The sequence below is a fragment of the Schistocerca piceifrons genome, chromosome 1 (assembly GCF_021461385.2).
Source record: "Schistocerca piceifrons isolate TAMUIC-IGC-003096 chromosome 1, iqSchPice1.1, whole genome shotgun sequence".
NCBI lineage: Eukaryota > Metazoa > Arthropoda > Insecta > Orthoptera > Acrididae > Schistocerca > Schistocerca piceifrons.
Window position 1 is genome coordinate 889,089,222 of NC_060138.1, and position 20,183 is coordinate 889,109,404.

At 39.9% G+C, this 20,183-nt stretch overlaps 1 protein-coding gene across 2 annotated transcripts in view; it reads right to left on the reverse strand.

The window, feature by feature from the left end:
* LOC124793104 (protein no-on-transient A-like) overlaps positions 1-20,183 on the reverse strand; it is a 240,817-nt gene that overhangs the window by 66,331 nt on the left and 154,303 nt on the right. Inside the window, exon 2 of one of the 2 annotated variants that reach the window (XM_047257994.1) lies at positions 9,736-9,837. The exons of the other annotated variant lie outside the window; for it this stretch is intronic. Within the exon in view, the coding sequence (XP_047113950.1) occupies positions 9,736-9,837 (102 nt within the window). The remainder of the gene's footprint in view (positions 1-9,735; positions 9,838-20,183) is intronic. 2 annotated transcript variants of the gene reach the window in all.

Below are 20,183 nucleotides of genomic sequence, written 5' to 3' on the forward strand. Positions count from 1 at the left end.
ATAAGAAAAACACTGTCAGAATTTGATGATTAATGTATTGATTTCTACAACAAAATTTTGAACGCAAATTGCTTAAACAGATAGTAAACAACTATAACTGCATCAATGATCGGACTCAAGCGTTACATTCCACCACCCCCCCCCCCACCCTCCTTTCTTTTAAGTCATCAGTCATTGGTCTGCCCTACACTAACTCCTCCTCTGTGTCAACCTTTTCATTTGCAACATACGTCCTAAACTATTTGCTGCATGTATTCCAATCTCTGTCTTCCTCTATCGTTTTCAACCTCTACAACTCACTGTGGTACGATAGAAGACATTCCTGCTGTCTTAATAGATGTCCTATCATTCTCTCCTTTCCTTTTGTCAGTGTTTTCCATACGGTAGTTTCTGCGTCGATTCAGCAGGAAAGTTCCTCATTCCTTTCCTTATCAGTTCATCTAATTTTCAACATCTCAGGTTCTTCGATTACCTTCTGTTCCGGTTTTCCCCACAGTCTACGATTCACTACCGTACAATGCTGCGCTCCAAACGTATATTCTCAGAAATTTTTCCCCAGATTACGGCCAATGTTTGATACTAGTAGACATACATTGGCCAGTAATGCCCTTTCCGCCAGTGCTGGTCTGGTTTTTGTGGTCTCCTTGCTACGTCCATCATGGGTTTTTTGTTGCCTAGGTAGCAGAATTCCTTAGATTCAACTACTTCGTGATCTCTAATTATGACGTTAATTTTCTCGCTGTTCCCCTTCTTTCTTCGATTTACTCTCAATCGATATTCTATTTTTTGTTAGACCATTCCATTAAGAGGTCCTATAATTCTTCTTCACCTTCACAGATGACAGCAATGTCATCAGCGAATCTTGTCATTCATATCCTTTCACCTTGAATTTTCATCCTACTTTTGAACATTTCTGTTATTTACGTCATGCTTCTTCTATGTATAGATTGAACAGCAGGGTCGATAAACTAAATGTTTCTCTTACGCTCTTTTTAATCAGCGCACTTCGTTCTTTGTCTTCCACTCTTATTATTCTCCTCTTGGTTCTTGTTCGTACTGTACATCACCCGTCTTTTCCTATAGCTTACCACTATTTTTCACAGGATTTCCAGCATCTTGCACCATTTTACACTGTCGAAAGCTTTTTCCAGGTCGGAAAATCCTTTGAATGTGCCTTGATTTTTCTTCAATCTTGCTTCCATTATCAAACGCAAAATCAGACTGCCTCTCTGGTGCCTTTACCTTTGCTAAACCATAACCGAACGTCATCTCATAGACCCTCAATTTCCTTTTTCATTCTTCGGTATATCATTCTTGTCAGCAATTTGGATACATGAGACGTTAAGCTGATAGTGCGATAATTCTCGGCCTTGTCGGCTCTTGCAGTGTTTGGAATTGTGGTGGATTATCTTTTTCCGAAAGTCTGATGGTATATCACCAATGTAATACATTCTACACACCAATGTGTACATTAGATTTTCTTTTTGCCACTTTCCACAATGACTTTAGCAATTCCGATCGAAAGTTATCCATCCCCTCTGCCTAAGTCGTCCAAAGCTCTCAAAAATTCTGATTCTAATATTGGATACTTCATCTCTTCCCCGTCGAAACCCGTTTCTTCTTCTATCACGTCCTCAGTCAAGTCGTCTCCATCACAAAGACCTTCAGTGAACTCTTTCAACCTATCCACTCTCTCCCGTGCATTTAACAGCATAATTCCCATTCCGTTCTTAATGTTACCTCCCTTATTTTTAATTTCATCGAAGGTTGTGTTTACTTTTCTATATCCTGAAACAGTCCTTCCAACAATCATTTACTTTTCGATTTCTTCGCATTTTTCATGTGGCTGTATTGCCTTAGTTTCCCCGTGTTTCTTCTTTATTTCATTCCTAAGTGACTTGTATTTCTGTATTCCTGATGGGACTGTCAGGTTTGAGATGACCATGAGAAGAAGATTATATTACTATAGATCAAATAAATAGTGACGACATCTGTATAATTGACAGTAACACAACTGTCAAAATCCATCTGGTAAGTACCGTCAGTTTCAGTATGAAGACATAAGAAATGTCAGGTGGAGATGAATGTTATCTTTAACCATTTTTAAGTTTCACTCTGAAATAAGGTTACTAAATGTACTTAACACAGTTGAATTATGCAAAGAATACACAGAAAAAAAGTAACATAAACAAAGCTGATAGTCTTCTCATTAAAAGCTCAGAATATCTTCATGCATTTTAGGCAATATAGCTGAAGTAAGTACTGAATTTGGATTAGAAACGGATAACAAGTAAGCAATAAACTTGGTCGTTATCTTGGTCGTTCCTTATCCCTTGGAATACAATAAACAATTCGCTTTGTCATTCTACCATCGCTTAGCCTTGCTACACTCGCGCTCTCCTCCACTTCTTCTTCATTATAGTCATGTTTATCTCTTCAACTTCAGTTGGTTCTCTGATACATTTTTTATCTCAGTGCCTTAAGTCAGAACCGCTTATAATCACTGACTGTAAACTTTCATTTTCAGTGACATCTAAAGATTAGTTTTGGGAACTCTCTTTAGCTTATTGAAAGACATTCATCAAGTTGCCTTATGCAACACCCCTAAATTAAACTACTACTCACTCAGTTCTATGGCTTCATTGTTAAATTTATAATTTTCTTTCGATATGTAAATAATAAATCACATCAGTCATATACATGATTTTCAGGTTAATTTTAAAACTTGCTCCATGAAAAGTTCTTGTACATTTCTGAAATCTATTGTACTACAGACTACAGTATAAAGTCATTTGTAAAATGAATATGATATGGATATGTCCTATTAAAATGTATTGCTTCCTCAGCTTTTTAGTTTATAGGATCGGAAGCTTCTTCTAGAACTGATGAAAAAATCTTGTACTATGAAATCTTTTTGCTTGCTTCTTTATCAGTTTTCATTTTCTCAATATCTTTGTGAAGCTTAATGGAAGCTTCAGTATTGCTGTACATAATCTTCAATATTCTAATATTGGCGGAATGAACATTTTGTTTTTCAGAGGCTGTTGTTACAAATTTTGTGACACTGAATCAAACCCTTTTATAACATCGACAATTCTTAGGAATAGAATTAATAAAACTCACCGGTCCTTCCCATGATTTCATTCACAATTTGCAAATGTTCCATCTAATTCTAAAATCAGATTTCTTCTTTTGGCAGATGAAAATTCAACTTATTCTTGTGCAATTCATCAATATTTTAATGACTATTTTATAGATATATGAAGATGATAGCTCCTTAGTTTATTATGTCTTCTCAGTCCCATTACTGTCAAATACAATAAGTGCAGCATTGTTCATGTTTTGGGGAATTTCCTGTACTGCAGATCTTTTGTAAACATTTTCCAAGTTCAATTTGTATTGGTTTGCCTTTGACTTTAACAGTTTCTGTTTAAATACCTTCATTTACCAGGCTTTTTCACTTCACTTGTTATTAACTGTGGGCTATTACAATTTTCATTTCTATCTGTGCCTCTGATCAACTTTTTAAACTGAGTAAACAAATGAAGAAATCTTGGAAGGCATGTATAATTTTATTTTTGTTGCTTGTTACAGTGCTGCTTGTCCTCATAACTTATAAAAAGTGGTGTCTGCCAGATAAAAGTTTCTGTCTTTTCTTCTTCATAGTCTTACTGCTTTCAGTTGATTTCTCTTAATAAATCTGCTTATATATTGCCTGTCTTGTGAGAGACATTTCTTAGTAGTGTTGTTTAATTTATCATATTACGCACATAACCCAATATTAAATAAGAGTGTAGACCTATAAACTGCATATGTAATTGGATTCTCAATTCAAATTTTAGTAGCAATGGTTGGTAACTGTAAAATCAGTTATTGATCTGAAGTGAAATGCTTGTCATAAAATAAAAATACATTCTTGGATTTGAGGTCAGCACTTATTTCTTCTATAGAACTTCTTTGCAATAAAGTGACATAAAATTCTGAATGTGTGTTAGCTAAAATAGAGTGTGTTGTAAGTTTTCTAACATCAATTTTTTTGTGTGATGAAGTTATTAACATTAAAATATTGAAAATTGAAAACAAGTGGTATATTAACTAATAATACAATACTTTACACTCATAAGTGATAATATAAAAGAAGTGAATAAAATGGTGTTCAAACTACTAGTCAACAATACATTTGGAAATTTTGTAAAATTTATTTCTAGTGATCTAAAATCTATTTTGGTATTCTAAATATATACAGCATGTACAATAGTTGTGATTAAAAGTTAAAGAAGTGTATCTGAAAAACTTAATTTGGAAGTACCAGTAACTATATTACATTAAATACTATCTAGAAAAACTAAAAGAATAATAATGGGTAGAAACTAAGTGGAAATTACTTTGGAGGGAATTTGACTTGACAGTAACAAGTAATAAACAGTGGTTCAAACCCAGACCACAGATGTAACTTGAGCATCTGATTATATCTTAGGGTATCTATAGAGTAGTGACTATAAATGGCATTAGTTTTACAGAATTTAAGTTAAGAAATATATGTTTATGATTATATGACATGAATTTTTTTCCATGGTTAGAATGAGGTCATTGGAAACAGAAACCTAAATGCTGATGAAGACATTATGAAGAGACATTATTCTTTCAGCATTTCCTTTGTCAATATCAAATGTTTAATGTAAAATTACTATGTTTGGTCATTTATCCCTATCAAACAATAACATAAAAACCTCTTTCTGCTCCCAGTTATGATTCTTTATCTGTTTAGTTTCTGAGTTAGTCATGACAGTTTCTGTCATCCTGTGTTGATTTCTTGTGATGTATTACATTTTCCTCTGTCTCAACCTCTCCCACTCCTTCATCATGACCACTGCTGTCAGTACCCCCAGTTTAAACCTACCTGCCTGTAATTTTTGTTCTGCTTTTCATCATGTAGTGTTAACTGTTTTTTCTGTTTCAGCTACTACTATTTCCATCAGGTGTATCAATTATTTCGAAGTGTTGGGTTCCATGTTAGATGTAAGGACTTCTAAAACGTGAGTGATAATCACTGTAATGTAAAATGTGTAACAAGCCTGATACCACTAATCTTGCCAGAGCAAACAAATACACAAAATAAAAAGTAACATATTTATACTCTAGATGAGTGTATGTAGGGATCTCTAATCTCTCTAATATGACCAGAGTTGTCTTGGAATATTATAACAGCTATTCTTTTTATATCTTTTTAGATTTCCAAATTTCTTTAAGTTACATAATTCTATTGTTCACTGCACTGAGGTTTTCCCATTTTACTATGCTTTTTAATAAATATAATGCTTCATGACAGGTATAAAAAGGTAAAGACTTTTGTAAGTGTATATATTACGTATTAACACTGAAAAACAGATAAAAAGACAATAAAAATTATCAGAAGTAGCTACTTGTCTAAGATTCAAAAATTGCCATAAAGAGGCCTAATGGAACTATAGAAGTCTAGCATCAAAATGTGTTTATTTGGAGTGTAGTGCAATGTTTAAACAAATGGGGTACAATCAATAGACATGTGGCTTTAGAAACATGATGTTGAGGAGCTTTTAGTTTGAAATAATGGAGACTAGATGCATTGAGTAAGGTGTGGCTTAGGACTGATTTACAGGGAAAGATATAAACAGAACAAACATGTTAAGGGAAAGATCTCACTTGCAGAAAGTTAAACAACTGTAACAACTGAAGATATGTATTTGGAACAAGCTATACCTCCGAAAATGTATTAGTTGTGGAGGTTTTCAGGAGCTACAGCAGTAAAATGTATTACAAACCATACTGTAGGCTGTTAACAGAAGTATTGCTAGTGCAAACTTACAGTCACTGTTTAGCCTGTTGTGCATAATATTGTCTCTGTTCCTCCCATTGCTATGAATCTCATTGAGAAATGGATTGACTGATCATTCAAATTCGAAATTTTTTTAATAAAGTACTTTTAATGCTGAAAGTGAAGTGGAACAAATACCTTTAAAGTAGATCATAATATTATTTATTGTTTCTCCCACAAACAGATGTTGCAGTTTAGTTCTTTATTAAGTTATTGGCCATATTCCTTCCCTATTTTACGTCCATATGTAAGAACCAACACAACAGTTCTGTTTGTTGCTTCATGTTCTACAAGGACGCTTAGTGGTGAAGATATTGGACTACTTTTTAAGAGAAGCAGGGTTCAAACCCAATACAAATTATTTACGTTTTCTTGCTCATTGCCCTAATACTATTAATTCTAATGTCAGATAAAGGTATCACTGTCCCTGACACCAAAATTTACTTGAAAGCCACATTGCTTTACTTAGTGGTCATATACCCCTCTCTTCTGTCCTTTCAATTGGCTTACACAGCCATTTATAGAGGACCTATAGATTAACCCTCCTACTAGCAGGATTTTTTTGTTTCACTGAGTAGCACTAGGATCATATAGCTTGATGTTATTTACGCAGGATATATTGTTTGTATTTTAAGGAACTAACATAGAACATAGATTACAGTTGTTTGATGTAACAGTCAGTCATAGTTCTATTTTAGTAAATACTAAATTTAGACTAGGGTCATAATGACCCAAGTGGTACTCAGCACAAAAACATGAATAAATTTTAATGTGTTGTAAATACAAAATTGAGAAAACATCATTTTATACAACTGACTCAGAGGGCTTAAGTCATATTTAGATAATAATAGCTTTGAAAACAAGGGAGATGTAATTAGCGAATGTCTGTAGGGGTCACAATGACCCCAGTGGTACAAGGAAAGCTACAACAACGTCTGAGACAAGAAACCCTAACAACACATACAAAAATAGACGGGAAAAAGTACTTTAATTCTAGGAGATGTTTCGGATAACACCTGTTCTACGTAAAATTCATCATTTTGTGTTTGTAAATGTCACATTCAAGAAATAAATAAACAAAATTCGGGTCATATTGAGCCCAGTGATACCCCATGCTAAAACCATGAATAATTTTTAATGTGTTGTAAATATAGAAATGAATGGAGAAAGAAATATATTCTGAAAATAATGGTTTTGAAAACCAGGAGGATATATAATTTCATTGTTGTTATAGGGTCATATTGGCTCCAGTGGTACTAGAACGGTTAACGTGCACCTGCAATCACGGTGCAGTTTGACATTTTTCACCAATACAAATCGTGAAAGAAGGAAATGGGCCTGGCCGCTATATGTCCCAATATTTCATCTGTTCCCAGTAATCTAACTGAAATTACTTCATTTATAATACTCATTTACTATGTAGACACCGACAGCTCATGAGCACAAATTTAATTTCCTTTTGAAATTCCCATTTTCTTGGAAAATGTGATTTAGCGGACTTAATTTGCATTTATTGTAAGCTACCCAAAGTTTTCTGTAATTTATGTCAACAGTTGTATTTTGTCCTCTTCTCTTAGCTTACTTTATTCCGAACAATGGTTGCCATTATCTGCGTATTTTCAATATTAGTTTATTCATTGAGCTACTCCGCCTACATATCCGTAAAAGGCATGACTGTCCTTTTGCTCTAGAACATGTATCTTGCATAAATGTCGAGGTCTTCGATTCAGAGGAACTTTATCCTAGTTCCAGACGATTTCATGACATTACTTCTTGCCGTTTCATGATTTCCCTGTGGATACCGATTACTGCTCACATACTACACGTATTATGTAGCTTTTTCTAAATTTTCTAAAATACGGTTCATTCATCTTTACCCTCATTTCCTTCTCTATCTGCTTAATGTGTTGCTTATCTTCCACAATCTATCTATTTTCCCGATACCTCCATGCTGTGGTTCTCCATGAGGCATAAGAAAAAACTTTATTTCATTGCTGTGAAAATGAAGATTATAATCGTCACAGCGAAAGCAATACATGATCTTACATTAGTCTATTCCTCTCACACACGCTGCTTGTAACTCGTTTCTGTCGTATGATTCAGATCGTAATAAACATGTGACGTCTTGCGATAAATGTTCATACTTGCGGTGGCAAAGACAGTACTGCTCTGCAAGTAGAGTAATGGCTACTGCTGAGCTTGCTAAATAAGAGAACATGGGAGGTGGCATAACCCGATTCCCAGAAATTTCGCTCAGTGAAAGAGGAGCAAAAATAAGCGAACACTTGTCTCGGTTTATCCCTAGATACTCGACCGTCTCTGAAGAAACGACCGTCAAAATTGTTGACGTAATTTAGACTACTTTTCGCTCGCGATCAGCTCATCTCAATTGGTAGCATCGTGGTTAGCGTCGCGGCTTCTCACTTTTGTGTCCCATGTTCGAAACACAATAATTGTTTTTTCCTGTTTTCTTTTTTCATTTCTCTAGTCATGTCAGTAGAAGGTCACAAAAAGAATGTTTATTATCATCTTATTAACTTAGGGAATACAAAGGCGTTATACACTGAAGAACCAAAGAAACTGGTACGTCTCCCTAATATCGTGTAGGGCCCCCGCGAACACGCAAAAGTGCCACAACACGACGTGGCATGGACATTCGGCGCTTCAATGTATTAACTGCAAATTACAATTGGGTTTCACTATAAGCGCCATTCATCTATTATTCTTATGCTTATTCTTAAGGAAGATTTAGTGCATTCTGAATATCAGGAACATCACCCTAAGACAGGTTTGACACAGCGTCATTCTTCGTATGACTATCACAACGAAAACAAGCGTCGATAACATTGCTGAAGATTTCAAACGTTAGCAGCAATTTCGCGGCACTCGACGCTTAACGGATCATTATTTAAAAAAACCGGTGCTTGCAATTGATTATGAATCAAGATACACTACAAAAAATCACCGAAAACAATTTCAGGTAATTTTTCCATTCACTTTTTGTGGGTGTTTTTTTTCTTTTTTCACCGCAGGTACAATTAGTAGAGGAATATGGACAACGTTATTTCAGTATACACTGGAAAACATTCGTGTAGTTATCTTCTAAGGACGTGGATGGGTAAATGAAGAACAAAAATAATAATAGCAGTCGGTTTTCGAACACGGGAAACAAAAGATGTGAAGCTGAGGCGCCAACCACTGTGCCACCGTTTCGGTTGGATTATTTAGTAGCCAAAGGGCAAAAAGGTTTCGAAAACTTTGACCGTCGTTTTCTCAAAAAAGATCGAATATTTACAGATAAGCTGAGTGATGTGTTATTTTGATCGCTCTTCTACTCAGTGAAGTTTCTGGAAAATCAGGTTATGGCACTAGTGTTCTCCTCGTAAGGAACAACTTTAGCTTTCAAGCTATGTCCCACGAAGCTCAAGCCCAGCCTTCGAGAATTAAACCCATAATGTTCATTGAAGTCAAATGAGGCGGCAGAAGAGTTACAATAAGGACTTCTGTTCGTGAGCAGCGAGTTTAGGACATCCCAATTAGTTTTTCTATCATTTCGCTGAATCACTTCAGCAGATCACGAAGTGGTTTACTCATCAAGGCCCATCTCAACTGTTGAACCTCACTACCTAACATATATCCACTGTCACGTATCAAACGACGTTAATATACGTGTACTCGACGATGGTGCATGCGAACGTGCACCGGTTTAGAAGTGGCCCTGGGCTGTTAAGCGGTACGAGGCACGAAGTGTTCTGAGTCTACGGTTTATTGACTGCTGTTTGTTAGAGCTAAGAAACTAACTGCATGTAAGCAAAGTGTAACGTGCAGGAGGAGAGTGGTGCTGTGGGTGCGTGTGTGGGTGTAAGTGCGTGCAGACTCACGCAGGCTGCCCCTGAGTTTGCGCTGGTGGCGCTCGCTGTACTCGTCGTGTGCCGTCATCCGCGCCGAGTCATGCCCGTGCAGCGCCAGCGTCGGGAACACGGCTGCAACAGCAGCGCCGTCAGTGCACAGCGGCTACAGCAAGAAACAGGCAAGCGGCTGCCGCCAGCACTCCGCAAAGCTCTGCTGACAAGTGAGTGTGCAAAGGAAAAGCTCAAGCTCTGGCCGGATGCGTCCGCGCGGGTGAGAGTGCACTAGTGTAGAGTACGTGGTGCGGCCCACGTGTTTAAAACAACAAAAGGGACAAGAAAGAAAGAAATCGTGGTGTGCGACAGCCGACCCTGTAGTCTCTGTCGTATTCCAGCAGCCTCTGGTCTGACGCCACCACGTAGCACTTTAAATACAGAGCTACAACATTTAGACGCAAGCTCTGTATTTCATGCAGTCAACTGACGCAGCTACAAAGCTGTACAACGAGTAAGTAATAAGACTGCGAAGTATATATAAGATCACTGGACAAAATAAGTTACCCCCTAAAAGATGACATTGGTCGATATGTTGCGCTGTATATGGTGTAGAAATGTTTCCATACGGTCATGTTACCCTCCACCGCCGACGTGAGTCATGGCAGTAAAATCTTTGGTATGTAACACTCGGCTGTATGAAATTATCGCAGTACGAAGGGTCGACTTCCACAGGCGACCCAATGGCTGAAAGGACCTATCCTGTTGCGACTTGCCCGTGATCACACCGTGAATAAACCTACCAATTTCTGCTGTATCAGCGCTGGTAGTCCAACGTGTCTACAAAAGCTAGAGTTTCTCTCGCAGCCATGTGACGCAGCTCCGTCTACGGCTACATCTATATCAATGATCTGCAAGCCACTCGACAGTATGTGGCGGAGGGTACTTCAGGTACCACTAACTGATCCCTCGTTCTCTGTAAATGGCGTCTGGTAAGAATGATTGTCGCAAAGAGTATGTATTAGTTCTAATTCCTCGAATTTTCTGATCCTGGTCATTCTGCGAAATTTATTTAGGAGGAAGTAATAAACTGCCCGACTCTTTCCAGAAAGTACTCTCTAAATTATAATAGTAAACCTCTCAGTGTTGCCCAATGCCTCTCTTGAAACGTCTCTCTCTTCTATCAGTCCTATCTGGAAACAGTCCCAGAGCAATGCTCACGAATCAAACAAGCGCCTTGTAAGTCACTTCTTTCGTGGATGACTTACATTTTCTTAAGACACTTCCTCGTTGGGGAATATACCTGGCATTTTTTTAATACTATTTATTCTATATGGTCAGTCCACTTAAGGTCGCTCTGGATAGCTCCTCCTAGATACTTTACGGTGGTTACTGTTTCCAGCAATTTGTTATCACTAGTGTAGTTGCACAGTAGTGCATTTCTTTTCCCATATATGCACAACATGTTACATTTATTTATATTCTGGGTCAGCTGTCACAGCCCGTGGCCTTCATCATTCCTCAGTAGGTCATTTTGCAAGTTGATACTATCTTCTGGTGTTGTTGCTTCATTACACACAAGCGTGTCATCTGCGAATAATATTAAAGAGTTTCCGTCGATTTCTACTAGATCATTTATATACATTGTAAACAGTAACGGTTCTATCACACTTCCTTAGGGTTCTGCCGAAATTACCTTTATATCTGTCGATTTTCTTCCGTTCAGAACGACTGCAAGGAAGTCTTGAATCCAATCGCAAATCTGGTCCAATACTCGGAAAGCTCGTATCCATCGCAGCTAGTTTCCGAGCGAGCATTTTAACTGTGTGCTGTGGACATAACGACTCGGTTACGTTTCAGAAGGCCACAAATCAAATAGGCACACAAGCTGCAGAGCTTCAGTAGGCCAAACAACGCTGAAACTGCATAGCAGTTGACCAAAGTCGTGCACTGTGACTCCATGTGACTTCACCAGTCGCTATTTTGCCTCTTTTCAAATAATATAATGCGTCGTGTGCACCGACGACCGAACGAAGCGTTGAACACGCATTATGTGGAGGGAGGAGTTCAGACCTCAGATGGTTCTGGAATGTTTTGGGGTGTGTTTTTCGGGCCATGACTTGAGGCCATTCATTCACACTAGCGTGATTATGAACCAGGATGTTCATTTCAAAAGTGTCGGTGACTTCCAAATCTTGCATTACGACACGAGCTGAGTTCACTGGGCTGTACCCATTCGTTCCATGTTCGACGAACACTCAAGTAGCCAGTAGCACCTCGACTGAGCCGCTATATCACCCGATTTTTGTCCCACAGCAGAAGTCTCTCCGACTAATTGAAACAGCAAGAGGAGCTTATCAGTCATCATTCCCTCAGTCTGGTAATTCTATGAGATTTAACGATCAATTAGTCGGTTCAACTGAATATGGGTTACATGAAGAAACTTGTGCAACATCTTCGTCGAAATGAGGCCATTAACAGTGCCAGTGCCGGTGTTACACGGTACTAGCGTACTGTCTCTTGGGTGTTACTGTTTCTTTCCTCCAGTCTGGTGATGTAGCTTAAAGTCAGCATTAAGCCCAAAAAGGTCTCATAAAAAGAGAAGATAGTAGTTGTGAATTAAGCACTGGCTATCTGTGGGAATCACAGTGATGAAGAACAGCAATACTTGTTTCTCATTGTACCCGACCAAGAACGAAACTTAGACCGCAGTATTCAGAAGGTCCTGATTTTTAAATTATTTCGTAATTTCCATTAAGTACTTGAAGGGAAAGCTGGGATGGTTCCTCAAACCAGGCCACGACCGATTTCCATTCCCAGCTTTTGTCCAGTGGGCGGTTGCGTTCCACCTAACCTTGACGTCGACATGGAACTTACCTTTGATATACCTTCCTGTCTTACCGCCCATTAATCATGGAAGGGCGCTTCGACTTACATCAGTTCTCCACCATTTACGAGGGGCAGTCAAATGAAAACCGAACACCCGCCACAATGGGACCATTCAAAGATAATCACCACCCGCGACAAGACATTAATCGCAATGAGACGAGACGATCAATTCCTGTTTCGCAGAGCCCGCCGGAGTGGCCGAGCGGTTCTAGGCGCTACAGTTTGGAACCGCGTGACCGGTACGGCCGCAGGTTCGAATCCTGCCTCGGGCATGGATGTGTGTGATGTCCTTAGGTTAGGTTTAAGTAGTTCTAAGTTCTAGGGGACTGATGACCTCAGAAGTTAAGTCCTCGTCCGACCGAAACCTACGTCCAGGCATGTCTTTCTTTAGGGCACCAAAGTTGTGAAAATCGCAAGGTCGAAGATCCGGGCTGTAGGCAGGATGCTGCAGTGTTTCCCAAACAAATCGCTGAAGTGTAGCCTTCGTCCGATCGGCGTTGTGGGGGCTGGCGTTTTCGTGGATCGGAATAATTCGGTCCGATAGCATCCCTGGGCCTTTGACATAACGGCATGTACAGTTTTTGCTAAGTGTCTTCGTAGTTCTGCGCTAGACTGGGGTTCCACGCTCGAGGAAATCGACGAGCAGAGGAAGCATATTGTTTCAAGATCACGCTAGCCCGCATTTTGCCAATCGGACGAAGGCTACGTGATTTGCGCATCTTTGAAGATCTGATGAAGGGCTTTCACGGACGTCCGTTTCACTCGGACTAGGAAGTGCAAGAAATGGTGCTGTTGTGGACCCGTCAGCGTCAGACCGTGTTCTATGAAAAAGGAATTTACTGTGTTGTCTCCCAGTGGGGTAAATGTCTTAAAGTGTATGCTGATTATTTTCCATGGCCCTTTATGGTGGGTGTCCGGTTTTCCTTTGACTGCCCCTTAGGTCCTTCAGGGTAACAACAGCGACAGTGAACTGATGGAACGTTGACACGTTGCGTATCAGTAGATTTCACAGCAGCTGACAGAACTCTTACCGTTTTTATTAATGTCGTTACCTGAACAAGAGGTGACCATGGGCTCAAATAATTCAGCGTATACAGCACATTTTGTATTTTGAGTGTCATGAAGAAGTTAAGAACGTATTAAGACACCAATGACGCGATTTTGCAGTCAGAACCTCCTGTGGATGCAGGCTTGCACGCGCGGAGAATATCAGATAGGCTAAATTGTTCCACGATTATGTTATTACTGTCTACGAGATCTGAAACAAGCACAGTATCGACACGAGGTGTGACAAGCTTCTTTTTCTAACATGAGATCTCTGATACTTTTCTCATTGACCAGTATATATCAGATTCCTGCTTCACAGCTCCCTACTTACTGCAAGGACAAGAGCACTAGGCAAAACAATAGCTCAGCGGAGTCGCTGGAGTCAAGCAGTGTGCCAATTAACTGGGATGAATAAATAATACGCACAGCAGCGTCCTTCCGCAGAGCCTGAGGTGCCTTTGTTACAGACCGGTTAGAAATGTCGACAAGGTTGGAATATTTTACACGAAATGACAACCGTTTTTAGTGCAAGAATTTAATACACTACAATCAGTGCATTATAGTCTCTCGTATTTCGTATTTTTCAAGTGCTTAAACTTATTCTACTACAATTTACAGAATGTTGTCGAAGCAGACTTTTAAAAGTTAACAAAACCTCACGTTCACTCTCGCGTGGGTATTTTCCAGTATATTTCGTGTATGAGATGACCCATGACCCCCCCCCCCCGCCCCCTCAGTTCGTAGATATTTGAAAAAAAGTCACTTTTCAAAATCTCCAAGAGCGCTTTCTGAAATATTACTTTTGCTTTTTCTCTTTATTTAACGAACTTTAAGCAGAATTTCATCATAGCTGATTACAGTATAGCGTATTTTAAAATAATTTACAGTTCATTGTGAAAAGATCTGTTACCACCCCTATGACTATTAAGGTTGTTTTCACAGTTCGTTCCACAAGGGCCTAATTGCGCCATTATGACCTTTACATCAGTCATATTTACCAGCACGTCAGGAATATGCAGATCGCCAATCACTGTGGGCTGAAATAAAGGGAGGTGTTACAATACAGAGAAAGTCTGACACCTCTCATGAATCTTTTATTTTAAATCGCTGTTCCTTACTCGTAACGAATAAAAATATTTCGTTTTCATAAAAGCCATTATACGTTTACAAAGTACACACTCAGTACAGTTTCAGTCATATATATTGCGTGATTTACCTGGTAAACTGTGTAAGTTCAAATTATATGTTAATTCTTGAGTAGAAAGTGCAATAACATATACACAGAAATATTAGATGCACCAGCTGTAGGGAAGCTGTTATTTCACACGAATCACTGACTTAAGACCACATCTAAATTTTATTATGGTTAATCATTTCAGAAGCCTAAAATTCTGGACACACAACTTTTCCAGTATTTTAAACTTTCTTACAACTGATTAGCACTAATGTTACTACAGTCCATCCGATGTATGATCTCCATCACTCTTCCTGAATGATATGTCTTCACAGTTTTAAGACAAACTAGGAAAACTGGCGAGCTGATTTACACTAGTTTGCACATCGTGGGTTTTTTCTTAACTGCGAGATGGGCAAAAATGGCAGCATTATGAATTAAATTATTTATTAAAAACAACTGTCAATTTAGGCGATAGACTTCTTGCCGCATTCTATATTATCTCACAGAGCAGTCCCATCCAAAAGCATTGAGACAGACAAGCCACGGCATCAACATCTGTTCCCCAAGATCAACACGCATCAAAAAGGGCACATGCCTTCGGTTCAGATTGGCGGTTCCATTCTACCTGTTACCTACATCAAGACTGCAACTGAACCCTGTTTCATATCTTCTCCTGAGAACTGCTGTCCATTAATCCTCTAGAAACGTGGGGACTAACAAGATGCAATGAGTCACTCTGTTGCGATATCTAATATGAGACTTCTTCCTTAAAGAGGCAATACACTGGTCTCGAGTAACTCTGGACAGTTTGTAGTAGGGAAGGGTGTTGTCCCTTGAAACACACTTCTTACTTTCGCCTCTAGTCAGCCCAGGAATTGATGTTTAAATGAAGGCATTGACTTTTCATTTGCTGCAGTCTTCCTCCCTTTCTCCGAATTTTCAGAAACTGTCCCAGAAAATTAAGGTCTTTTCTAATGTGAAAACATATAACAAGGTAAAGTATTTTTAGGCTACCAACGAACAATTAATATTCTATTCAAAGTTAAAAGCCTTGCACTCGATAAAACTTTATCTTTACAGTATTCAGTAGTCTGTCTATTACAAAGAACTTTACTACACACCAATAATCATGAAGTGAAATTATATTAAACAGAAATATTATGAAAATTACGTTTTAACTTAAAAACTATTTGACATTGAAAGTACCGGAAACCAACAGAAATTTGCAGTTTCAAGACAAAAATTGTTAAGACATAAAAGAAACTGAGTAAATTTGCACCTATCACATTTTCGATGGTAAAAGACCTTCTTCTGCTTCAAGGTACAACATGGTGCTCCATTAACGAAACATGGCTTCACCGTACATACGCTATTTAACTTGTTTTAAAAATATATAAAATTTTACTTGCCGCAAAATTCTGTAATTGAAGAATTAATAACATATTCCAAATTGCTTTTAAGTATTATATAGCACTTAAATATATGGGATTCCGAATATTTACAAATGCTGCACAAAAGACAATTTCAGGTCTAACAACAACATAAAGCGTAGAAAACAGCGGCAATTGCTTATGTCACTCTCCAATGCGCGTTCCATCATGTAATTCTAAAATAGTCACCAGACTGAAATACCGACCGTAAAACGTAATATGTTCCTAGGTACTCTATCCTCTAAGCACAACACTCTCTCCTCCAGAACTGTGCTTTCCGCAAATATCATTCTATCTCTCTCTCTCTCTCTCTCTCTCTCTCTCTCTCTCTCTCTCTCACACACACACACACACACACACACACACACACACACACACACACTGCTTTCACGTTAATGCATCTGTCTGAAAGCTAATGTGTTGGGGTCAAAAGATGGATACTCAAAGTTGTAACTATCTCATCGTGTGAGTGGTTTGCTAGGGCCTGTCTGCAGTAGTGGTACACATAAAAATCCTGCGGCACAGTGCTGTAGCGACATGAGAACAAACACAAACATAATTACACATATTTAATTGAAACTTAATGACTACCCCTCGAACTCTGCGATCATTTATCAACAATTTAACACCTCACCGGGCAATTTTTATCACGTTATTACTATGCGGTTGCCGTAGCACATACATTCTCATAAGCATTTAAGACAGACACAAACCTTGCACTGTGTAACGACCCACTGCGCCTTCATGAAGGCAACATTACATTGTGGAATGAAATCCACAAGACACAAATTCGCGAGACACTAAAAGCATCGAGGTCATCCTGATTCGAAACGACTCAGGCGCCGTCCACAATACAGAGAGTTTGATCGGAGCTCGTTCGTAGACGCATACACACCGTTCGATGGTGTCCCAGACTTGTTCGGCATGATTAAGCGCCAGTGGTCTTGAGGGCGACATGTGCACCCTCATGTCCGTGTAGTGTTCTCAGAAAACATCCTGGCACAATTGGAGAGCAGAGAGATGGGGAGGAGTTAGGGAGACGGTACGGGTGGAGCATTGTCTTGCTCAAGGTACTAGACAAGTTCCAAATGCTGTATGTACACGGCCGCCGGAAAGTAGGTCTTTAATCTTTCGCCTGTAAGTGGCGATAGCAGCCCTATCAGGCTTCCCATGTCATCCCACGTTAACATCCGACGCAAGAGAATAACCCAGCCACATGCCATACCGGTGCTCTGTTGGCGGTAGTCGTACATCCAAGATAATCGTTGTACCCGGTGAGATGCAGTGAGGAGAGATACAAATTTAGGGGGGTGTATTCTGAGTCCTATTGTGAAGAGATGCTTTTTGAAGCACAATTGCGAGTAATTTTCTGCACTGCGGCCCATGTATCCCCTGTTAAAATCCACATCAGAGAAGGTGTACACCGCCGTCCAAGCGTTGTTGCCCGAGGCAGTGGTTTTCCCCGTGTCGAAGTACTAAACGTTTACCCTTGACACGGTGGATGCGAAAGCCCGGTGCCTGCGCGGTCTCTCAGGTGGAGAGTCTCATGCGCAGCACGACAACAATATAACATGCCAATGAGCGTCTGGCCAACCCCGAGTTTTACTGACACGTCGGTGCCCAATCCACCCAATCCAAGGTATTTCAATCATAATGGCGACAAGATCGCTCTTTCTTATCTCTAATGTAGTTAATTATATCAAATCGTTAGCGTTTATTCACACAGAAGGCACTTTTTTCTCATCTGTGTGCGCTGGTATTTGAATTTTACATCAAATCGCTCCTGAGCGTGTCCACATACTTCTTGCCTCTTACTCAGCGAAGTGCCAACTTGTCCATTTCGTTGGTTGATAGAGGCAAGTCCCCGCTTTTTGTTACTGTCTTTCCTCGTCCATCTTCCACTGATTCAAAGGTTTCTAAAATATTCCTAGACCCTGCAGTTATTATTGACAATGCATCTCTGGCGGGAGAACACGTTGTAAGCCGGCCGCAGTGGCCGAGCGGTTCTAGGCGCTTCAGTCCGGAACCGCGCGACTGCTACGGTCGCAGGTTCGAATCCCGCCTAGGGCACGGATGAGTGTGATGTCCTTACGTTAGTTAGGTTTAAGTAGTTCTAAGTTCTAGGGGACTGATGACCTCAGATGTTAAGTCCCATACTGCTCAGAGCCATTTGAACCATTTTGAGGTGTAGCCCCACAGTGTCAGAGAGGGGTTGAAACGTCCTGCAGTGTCAGCAGCGTCGAAGGTTGTCAAGAATGTTGTTCTATTGCTCATCGCACAGCCACTGTATTTTCGACCGCGAAATGTGACGTGATCAACGGCCCAAGGGAAGGGAAGATATCGCTGACGCCCTTTATGCCACCCCTTGATGCCTTTTCGTGTGTATTATGAGCGGCTGGGTGTCCAAAACCATTTCCTCGCCCACACACAAGAAAGCAGCAGGATTTCAATCCTGGGTGTCGCCATTTCATCACCATCGTAGAGGCGTCAAAAGAAGGGATGAAATTTTTTAACTAGAGGGAATGTGACGGGCTTCCCATCTTGTGACTTGCCTCAGGTGGCGTTGAACAAAATTGTGGGCAAGTTTGTTGCTAATGTGACATCATTAACCCACCTTACACGACACATGAACTTCTGAACTCTGGTCTTTTTCGTATGTGTCGATACATTTCTGTTGAAGCGTCGGCGAGCCCGAGGATGCGTCTCAGGGCGCCACACTTTTGCACCAATACGGAGGAAGGTTGTTGCCACCTTTGAGCCAAGTTCCAAAAATATTCATCACAACAGTAGATCAAATGAGGGCAAATAATATATACTTGCAGAGACAGTTCGATGCTGTGAAGGGGGACACATTCTTGTACAGTTTATTGGCGTCCACCCTGGATGCTAATACTGCTAGCCTAGTTGAACTTTTTTGGGCAAGACAGAAAAGGATGTGGCAGAGTTGGTGGATAATCTGTTGACAGCTGCAAAGCTCGATTGCTGTACAGATGACCGTTTGTTTCAAATGACCACATTACATTTAATAGGAGACGCAAAGACACATGTAATGCACCATGAGAACCTGAGGGATGCGCATGAAGGGCTTAGTACCATAGTACAGAAAGCACAATCGTTGTAAGTACCGTCGCGAACACACAGAAACAGGATGCAGATAATGGCGACACGAATAGGATCCTTCTGCAAGAGGCAGAGAATAGGGCATTAGACGCATTTTATGAGTATTACCAGCCGATGTTCGGAGGAAAGTATGCGCAGGGTTTACGCAGAACTTAGTTAAAGCTATAAGCATAGCTGTTGTTTTAGAAGAAACAGATGGATAAGTCGAATCCATGATAGGAGAAATAGTTCTTTCAATGCCATCAGGTGTTACTAGTATGGACATTGGGGCCACATGTGGCGGGACTGTTGTCAGCCAAAATGTAGGAAACGTGGGAAAATTGGACATCGAGAATGCGACTGTAGACAAATTAAAGGGCATAGTAAGAAGGGACGTAGTGGGATTAACCAGCTATTTAACTGCAATGGGAGTCCCTAGGGTCGCCAAACGGCGTCGCCAGTAACTCAATGAAAATGTATACGGAGGGGAAATCTTAATTGGAGTAGTTGATGAAGGGGAGCACAAATTCTTAATAACCACAGGTGACCAAGTGTCCGTGGCAAGTTTGGGCCTCGTGGAAATGAGGTGGTTAAATTCCTCATGGTATAAATTATGCAGCGTTGGTGGTAATGACAAACATTCGCTAAGCTCAGCAATATTAAGTTTTCAGGTGGAGCCAAACAATTCTGGGAATGTACGGACGTTTTACCTCGTACAGTTGATGCAAATCTAACCCCAAAATCGTGCAGTAACTTTTACAAACATCACGCTAAAATTCTCTTTGGACAACGTGAAGTAGAATTTGGTGGCACATCGTCCCGTCTGGGAAAAACTGTAGTCATCG